The sequence below is a fragment of the Capra hircus genome, chromosome 4 (assembly GCF_001704415.2).
Source record: "Capra hircus breed San Clemente chromosome 4, ASM170441v1, whole genome shotgun sequence".
Lineage (NCBI taxonomy): Eukaryota > Metazoa > Chordata > Mammalia > Artiodactyla > Bovidae > Capra > Capra hircus.
This window is the reverse complement of record NC_030811.1, coordinates 26,985,450-26,994,670: the sequence shown is the minus strand read 5'-3', so window position 1 is coordinate 26,994,670 and position 9,221 is coordinate 26,985,450. Positions and strand designations below refer to the sequence as shown.

The window sequence follows — 9,221 nt, the reverse complement described above, 5'->3', positions numbered from 1 at the left end:
TAAAAACAAAGCCATTAAAGTTCAGAAAGGTGTTAGGGTTCCCTTTCACTGAGGCAGAAAAATCAAGTCACTTTGAGCCTGAGGCCTGCGCTCTCCCCACGTGATGCCGCTTTTCCTTTAAACGCCTGCTTACGTGATCTCAGACTAGCACACGGGGAGGAAATGTACACTGTCAGGGTAGAGAGCCCTTTCTTCCCCCACCTTCGCAGGCGGAGGGTTTCTAGCGTTGTCTCCTCGGAAGCCCCAGTTCCTCTGGAGACTCTTTCTCATGTCCTTTGTCGTGTCACCCGTTCTCACTCCTTTCCGTTAGTCGCCTGGACTAGAGCTCCACTACTACTACAGAATCCCGCTAGCCGGAAGGCGACAGGGACTACAATTCCCAGGGGGCATCACGGCCCCGCCCTCGGCAGCGCGCAGTGCTGGTCGGGGGCTGAGGTCCCACGGTGTTTTCGCCGCGTGCGGCCCTGAACAAGCGCACTACAGGTTCCGTGGCACCACGCGCGGGAGCTAGCCGGGTCGGGCGGGGCGGGTCGGGTTGCGCGGGGCGGGGCGGGGCGGGGCGGGGTGGGGAGGGAGAGGCCGGGCTGGCTGGAGAGTTGGCGGGCGGGCAGAGGAAGGGGGTGGGAGCGGAGGCGATGGAGGGGAGGAGTGGGGGAATGGGGGAGGGAAGGGGAAGGGAGGCGGGAGGCGGGGCCGAGCCGGAGCTAGAGTCTGAGCCGGCGGTTGCAGTGGAGGCGGTGATGTCGGTGCAGGTCGTGTCAGCAGCTGCTGCCGCGAAGGTGCCTGAGGTGGAGCTGAAGGACCTGAGCCCCTCCGAGGCGGAGCCGCAGCTGGGACTGAGCACAGCGGCCGGGAGCGCCATGGCCCCCCCAGCCGGCGGCGGGGACCCTGAAGCTCCAGCTCCGGCCGCGGAGCGGCCCCCGGCCCCCGGTCCGGGATCGGGGCCCGCAGCGGCTCTCAGCCCGGCCGCTGGGAAAGTGCCTCAGGCGTCGGCCATGAAGCGGAGCGACCCTCATCACCAGCATCAGAGGCACCGCGACGGCGGCGAAGCCCTGGTCAGCCCCGACGGCACCGTCACCGAGGCGCCGCGCACAGTCAAGAAGGTACTGGGGCCGGGCTGCCTCTTTCGGAGAGGGAGGGAGGTGGGGAACCGCAGATCCTCTCGGCGCGGCGGCACCACTCTCCACGCCCTCCCTTCTGATGCTGGAAGTAGAGACATCTCTTTTCCCCTTAAACCCGCTCTCTCAGAGATGCCCCCACCCGGGCCCCAGTGCTGGGGGGCGAAGACTCCAGGTGGTACGGCCGTAATTCGCTGGGAATAACATGGAGGTAGCGCCCTTCCTTACTACTTGGAATAGGCTGGGAGAGGAGAGGCACCTCGTATTACACCTTTCTGTACTCCTAACCTACTCCCGTGTGTATTTTCCAGACTGTCGGGGAGAAGACCCCGATGGTGTAGAAAAGCTTTACTGCTTCTGAGAGTTCACCCAGTAATAAGGGTTGAAAGAGCTTTTCCGTTTGGACATCTTTTCTGTAAGGAGTAGTTACCTCGCGTTGAGATCCTCAGTTGTCTGGTTTCTGTACAGAAGATGACTCTCTGCTTTTCTGTGGCCAGGCGCTTCCATCTAGCAGTACTGATGCCGTGCCCTTCATTCCACATACTGCAAGATCCTTAGGTTTTCTCTGAAAGTAGAAGGGTAATAGGGTAATGGAGAGATTCACTCCACTCTTCTCTTTGAGGTTTGTCCTCTCAGCTCAGTAGTTGATCACCAGGATTGTTAGACTGTGTATAAAGAGAATGATTGTTTTTATTGGTTCTTTTATTATGGTCTGTAAGTATTAGGAAGAAATGCTTCTACTTTTGGGAAAGGCGATCACTGTCAGATTTTGTCTAAGCTGCCAGCTTCTTTCAGATAGTTTTGAAGAGGCAGTAGTCTCAGAACACCAAGGAGTAGATAGATGTGCCTGAATGTTTGATATTCTCAGTATTATCCTTGCAATGGCTGTCTGTGGTGTCTGTCCTCTCAGAAAGCAAATCAGTACAGAGAAAAATGGCGAATATTGCAAAAACAAGTTGTGGATTATCGCTATAATTTCTGAGGTAGTATGCGAACATAGTGATATACTGGGTTTTTCGTTTTGTGAATGATTTATCAGAAAAGCAAGAAAGTGATGTGAAATCTGCATTGTGCAGGACTCAGCTGAGTTGAAACCTTGTATCCAGCCTAACTTTGATTGTAATAGCCTCCTTATTAAGGTGTAAATCAGAGAACTCTTGCATTCTAATTACTAAAATATAGTGATAAGGTCAGAAGCAAGACTAAAGGAATTTGTTTAATGATGCTTTAGGACAGTGTCTTTCTTGTTTGCATTATGAAACTCCTCTGGGCAGAATTATTGGGGGAAAGAGACATAGCATGGGCACCATGGCTTCCCTTGTGGCTCAGCTGGTAAAGAATCTGCCTGTAATGCGGGAGACCCTGATACAATTCCTGGGTCGGGAAGATACCATGGAGAAGGGATAGGCTTCCCACTCCAGTATTCTTGGGCGTCCCTGGTGGCTCAGTGGGTAAAGAATACACCTGTGATGCGGAGGACTTGGGTTCGATCCCTGGGTTGGGAAGATCCCCCAGAGAAGAAAACAGCTACCCACCCCAGTATCCTGGCCTGGAGAATTCCATGGACTGTATAGTCCATGGGGTTGCAAAGAGATGGACCTGACTGAGTGACTTTAACACATTCAAACACACATGAGCACCAAAGCTGGTAGTACCTAGATATGAGTCTGGAAATCTGAAACATTTGTAATAGTTGAGTTGCTTTATAACTTTGGCCAAATTCTGTGATTAAGGGTCTTTTTGTGTAAAATGTACAGATTAAGTCTCGAGTATAATAGTGTTCAACAAATTGCCTTTATTTATTTGACCTTGCCATGCAGCTTGTGAGATCTTTAGTTTACCAGGAATTGAATGCTGGGTCCTACCAGTGAAAGCTCAGAGTTCTAACCACTGGACTGCCAAGGAGTTCCCCAACAAATGGCCTCTAGAACATGGGATTTACAGTCCAGCAGACCTGGGTTTGAATCCTAGTACTCCTATGAGCTAGCTTTTGGGTAATTTCTAAATTCTCTGAGTCTTAGTTGTCTCTTTTACAAAATGAGGTTGAAGCTTACAAATATTTGTAGAGGACTTACTGTTGAACTTGGCACATATAATAAGGGCTTAAATTATTGCCATTGTTAAGAGTTGATTTTATTTTTTTCTTCCTCCAATCATGGTTTAAGTGCACCACCATGGCTTCCTTTAAAAGATATATACAGTTCAATGGCTTCTGTGTAAAGCAGTGAACAACACGACAGGCCAGCATATCAGCCTGTTTTTCCTAATGCTAGATGTGTTTCTTGACCATTTTCCTTGTTGCTGAACCACCTTCTTCCTGTTTTTCCAGCATTAAAATGTGGGTCCCATGATTCTAGATTTACTCAGCAGCCTCAAGGCTGTGAGAGACAGGGCTGAGCTTGCCTTACAATGTTAATTGCAACCAAAAAACAGCTCCTCCACTGGAAGTTAAACAGGCGAAACTCTGGGCGAGGGTGCAGCCTTGTGACACAACTGCAGGCATTTCTGAGCAGGTTTTAGGGGGTAGAACCTTTAACTTTCTTGACATTGAAGTAGCTCAACTAAAACAAGTGCACGAGACTGACCTTTCTTAAAGCTGAAAGTCACCCTCTCCAAGGGACTGCAGTGTGATTTTGATTTGTTGAACCTTTCTTGATTGTTTTTTTAGTCTATTTAAATAATCATTCTGACCTTCACACCCTTTTGCTTTTATTTAGTGTAGGGAGGGACTGGAGGTACTAAGGATTGAAACAGCTGCCTTTGACCATGTAACTGATGACTGTTGCTCTCATTTTTTACCTGTCACATACAAGCTTATTTATCTTAAGCTTATTTCCCTCCACTGATGGTTTCTCTTACTCTATTTGCGTATCTGTCATTAGTTTTCTTAGTGCCATTACTCTGTTCAGTCACACAAGGGAAATAAACTTTTTTATAAGAGTCAGAATTCCCAAGTGCAGCATTTAGTAAGAGTGAACATATGGTGTGCAGGTTACTCAGTCCTGTCTTATCTTTGGCATCTACCTCAATCCTGTAACTTGTGGTACTCTCGGGACAGATCTTGTCACCGTGGCTGTCATATATTTGTATATAATGTCTTTCTTTGTAAGTGAACTCAACAAACCAAACATCTCTGTAAGAAGTGATCTGTGAAATAGGATGATACGGTCCACCGTCAATGCAATAGAAATATTTGAGAGGATGTCTTTCCTTGTTCTTGAAAATGAGGTAATAGGAATGTCATACCACAGTAGAGAAAGCAATGTGGGAGAGAATTTATTTCAGAAAAGGTAAAACTTTCTGGTGATAAATCTGTGAGCTTAAGAACCACAGCTAGTTTGTGCTTACATCAATATCAGTAATGACCCATGTTCAAGCAGATTCTTTTTTTTTTGGCAAGGGAATCCATCTTGTGCTGGCTTTGTTGCTGTCAGCAGAGAATGAGTTCAGCCATGCTAGCACCTTCTTGTCCTGAATTCTTTAAGCTCTTTATTTGGTTAATTATGGATTACTAAAATGGAACCTTTTGGATATAGTCATGGGAATGCAAGAGCAGTTTTGTTCCTTTTGCCAGTTAGGAAAATACAGCCTTGCAGAATGTTCAGTAAGGCAGTTGGCAGATTGACCCTAATAACAGTTACCATTAATTGGCTCTTTCTTTTTTTTTTTTTTCTAATTGGCCCTTTCTATGCCAGGAATTGTTATCAGCATTTTTCTAAACCTGACAGCTACACAATGAGATATAAGTGGCATTATCTCCATTTCACAGATAAGGAAATGAGGTCCAGAGAAGGCAAAGTGCCTTGGTCAAGGTTAAACATCTAGAGGGGGGCAGAGGTAGGACTTGAAATCCCTGTTTTAAGCCTTGGTTTCCAAAGCCCATTTCTTTTTATTATGCCACACTGACTCTAACTTCTTAGTTGCTGAGTTTTGGCTTTCTCTCAGAAGTCTTTCAAAATACTCAGTGAACTCTAAGGTATGTCTCTCTGCTTTAAGACTTTCAGTTCAGTCCAGTCGCTCAGTCACGTCTGACTCTTTGCAACCCCATGAATCGCAGCACACCAGGCCTCCCTGTCCATCACCAACTCCCAGAGTTCACTCAAACTCATGTCCATCGAGTCGGTGATGCCATCCAGCCATCTCATCCTCAGTCGTCCCCTTCTCCTCCTGCCCCCAATCCCTCCCAGCATCAGGGTCTTTTCCAATGAGTCAACTCTTCACATGAGGCGGCCAAAGTATTGGAGTTTCAGCCTTCAGTCCTTCCAGTGAACATCCAGGATTGATCTCCTTTAGGATGGACTGGTTGGATCTCCTTGCAGTCCAAGGGACTCTCAACAGTCTTCTCCAATACCACAGTTCAAAAACATCAATTCTTCGGTGCTTAGCTTTCTTCACAGTGCAACTCTCACATCCATACATGACGACAGGAAAAACCATAGCCTTGACGAGATGGACCTTTGTTGGCAAAATAATGTCCCTGCTCTTTAAAATGCTATCTAGGTTGGTCGTAACTTTCCTTCCAAGGAGTAAGCATCTTTTAATTTCATGGCCGAAATCACCATCTGCAGTGATTTTGGAGCCCCCCAAAATAAAGACTGACACTGTTTCCACTGTCTCCCCATCTATTTCCCACGAAATGATGGGACCAGATGCCATGATCTTCGTTTTCTGAATGTTGAGCTTTAAGCCAACTTTTTGCTCCCCTCTTTCACCTTCATCAAGAGGCTTTTTAATTCCTCTTCACTTTCTGCCATAAGGATGGTGTCATCTGCATGTCTGAGATTATTGAGATTTCTCCTGGCAGTCTTGATTCCAGCTTGTGCTTCCTCCAGCCCAGCGTTTCTCATGATGTATTCGGCATATAAGTTAAATAAGCAGGGTGACAACATGCAGCCTTGACATACTCCTTTTCCATTTGGAACCAGTCTGTTGTTCCATGTCCAGTTCTAACTGTTGCTTCTTGACCTGCATATGGGTTTCTCAAGAGGCAGGTCAGGTGGTCTGGTATTCCCATCTCTTTCAGAATTTTCCACAGTTTATTGTGACCCACACAGTCAAGGGCTTTGGCATAGTCAGTAAAGCAGAAATAGATGTTTTTCTGGAACTCTCTTGCTTTTTCCATGATCCAGCGGATGTTGGCAATTTGATCTCTGGTTCCTCTGCCTTTTCTAAAACCAGCTGGAACATCTGGAAGTTCACAGTTCATGTATTGCTGAAACCTGGCTTAGATCATCCTAAGTAAAGAGTAAAACCAAAGTAAAGAGGATCTGAGTCAGGGCTTTAGGAAGAGGATGGGAAAAACTTGTACAAATGTAGAATCTCAAACAATTATAAAATTATGAGACTGGGAGAAGAGGATCTTATATGTGTGTATGAAAAAGTGTTTCAAGATCAATGATGTGTTTTCACATTAGTAATTGAGTGATAATTACAGAGATGTATTCCTATTTTTAAAGTTATGAGTAAATCAGGAGTGCTAGAGGACTATGCTCCTCTTTCCTGTCCAGCTAACATTTTCCTTGTTCTTTAAGACTCACCTTCTTTATGAATTGATCTGTAATGAAACATTTTGAAAATTAAAAGGGGAAGCATACTGTTATATATTCCTGCTGTGTCCCAGGCATTGTATTAGAGCTTTACACATGCTATTTTATTTAAGAGCTGTCAGAAATAGGTTGTATTATCCTTGTTTTACTAAGGAAACTGAGAGTTGAAGAGATTTTGTGTCAAAGTTATACATTTAGTAACTGATATGAGCCAACAGAACTCTAATCTGTTTGACTCTCATGCCCAAATTCCATTGCTTTTCAGTTGAAGTGTTTCTCTGTTTAAAGCTTAGACTGCACTTTCAAATCTTAGTTAATTGTATATTTTTGTGAATTTTCTGTTATTTCACCAACAGGCCATTTCTTTTTATTTACTGAGTTTGTTTAATGATCTACCATATATCTATGTCAACATTTATGAATTTTCTGACAAGGCAGCCTATATTTTGTATTAGTGTAATTTCTGAAGTCTACTTTTCCTGGGAAAGATTGAATATTAAGAGCTGTTTCAGGAGGTTGTTCAGAGCTGAAGTTGCAGTTGTGTATTTAATGTCTTGAGGAAGACGACTTAGGTCCTAGTGTCCAGTTAATAGAAGAAATGGAGAGTTCCTTGAAAAGGGAGTTAGTCTTTGTCATTTCCTTGAAAGTGTTCCGTTCCCCACAGTAAAAGGAAAAAAAAATAGGAAGAGATTTGTTGGGATTTTCATTCAGAGTTTGTTCTTTCTTGGTAGTCCTAGGTAGTCCTTGTTTAAATAATTCAGAGAGGGACAACTGACGTGGATGGGAGAATAGTGTATCTTGGCATCTGCCCCAGTCCACCCCCCACCACTGTGTTCAGGTGGTATGCAGAATTATAGGAGCTAAGATTCCACTCCCCCAATAAGAGGTTTAGTTAGCTTGATCAGGTTTCTATGGAATTTGTAGGAGCTTTTTACAGTCTGAATGACCTATGGCCCCAGATTTGATGAGAGCTGAGCAGAGGAGAAGGCAGTGGACTTCTATAATAGTTGTAAATAAAACTACTTTGATTAAATTAAATCACTGAAGCCAAATGACGTGTGTGATTTTCAGTCATACACTTCCGGAACTGTATTCTGCCACAGTTCAGTTAGCCATTTTCCCTCTTGGATACTGCGTTAATAGCTGGTGATTTCCTATTCTTTATTTCTTTCCCCCCGACAGGAGTCTATCAGTAGAAATGGATTGGTTTGGAGCACCTGGTTCTTCTTAGTTTATAACTTAAATTATGGAAGGGTATAAACTTAACATAAGGGAGTATATAAAGGTCCTTGATTGGCTAGTTGAGTTTCTCTTTTCCTTAAAGCCATTCTGAATACTACAAAGCTTTCACTGAAAGTTAAGTACGCTGACACTTAAACTGGCTTCATCTTCCCTATAGATTTATCTCCTACTGTGCTCCAATGTGTATCCTTCTATTCATTCTAAAAGATTTGATTTGATATTGTTGACTACCTTTTCTTGGAAACTTTTATCAGCTTCAGTTATAACTCATTTACAGCTACCTTTTACTGAATATTTACTCTCTTCCAGGTATCTATCTCATCTCATTTAATCCTCATAATGACCATCAGATGAATATTATTAGAAAACAATATTATTATTCTACAGATTAGAAAATGCAGGCTCAAAGAGAGTGATTAACTTGCCCAGGGCTTTGCCAGTCCTTGATGCCTTTGGGATTAGTGAGATGAATCACTGCCCACAGCAGTAGTGGGAGGCTTTGCCACTCTGCCAGCCCCTTACTTTTCTGATTAAACTCCCGGTGAAACCTGCTTAAGTTACTCCACCTGGGCTGCTGAGATTACTCTGCAACCATCTGGACTCCAGGATCTATCCTTTTCCAAGGGGAAGTCTCATTCCCTGTTTTCTTTAGTTACTACCTGATGCCCACCTCAGTCACTACCTGATGCCCAGTCAGCCACTGTCTTCCTAATACTCATTCCCTTACCACTCCCTTCATCCTCTCAGCCAGTCCAGTCTTCCCGAACCTTTCCACTATGTTCTGAACAACTTGCCCATCTATTATCAGCATATCTTCTTGTAGCATCAGCCTTTAGCAACAGGATCAAGTTACAGGGGCAAAACTGGCACCTCGTACCCTGAACTATAATTGTGCAGCCGAAGCTGCAGCAGCTCCTGCTTGGCCTAAAGCAAACATGACGTGTTGCCTAAGCCCATTCTGTGATGGTGTTTAGCTGTGTTGCCCTGGAGCAGGTTCTCTGCTCTGAAAGCTACTTCATGTCCTTCCTATACATTCTTTTTCTGTCCAGTTCAGCCAGAGTTAACTTCTGCTCTTTATGGAACTCTGAGAGGTATACTGGTTGAACCTAACCATCTGCCTTTTTAGCTGTCTGCATCTATGAAGCTGAGTGTTTGCTAGAGAAAATCAGAACCAGGCAGATCGATGTCACTATAAATTCATAATCATCAGCCTCATATGCTTGATCAGCGTTGCCTAGTAACATCATACATTCTCTAGTAAGTTCACTTTAAGCCTCACTGCAAATAATTATTTAATATGGTATCTATTTGCTTC

At 44.4% G+C, this 9,221-nt stretch overlaps 1 protein-coding gene across 2 annotated transcripts in view; it reads left to right on the top strand.

The window, feature by feature from the left end:
- Nucleotides 704-9,221, top strand: part of AHCYL2 (adenosylhomocysteinase like 2) — a 190,028-nt gene continuing 181,510 nt past the window's right edge. For both annotated transcript variants that reach the window (XM_013963496.2, XM_013963495.2), the window contains exon 1: nucleotides 704-1,103. In XM_013963496.2, coding sequence (XP_013818950.2) covers nucleotides 741-1,103 — 363 coding nt within the window. In that variant the 5' untranslated portion in view covers nucleotides 704-740. The remainder of the gene's footprint in view (nucleotides 1,104-9,221) is intronic.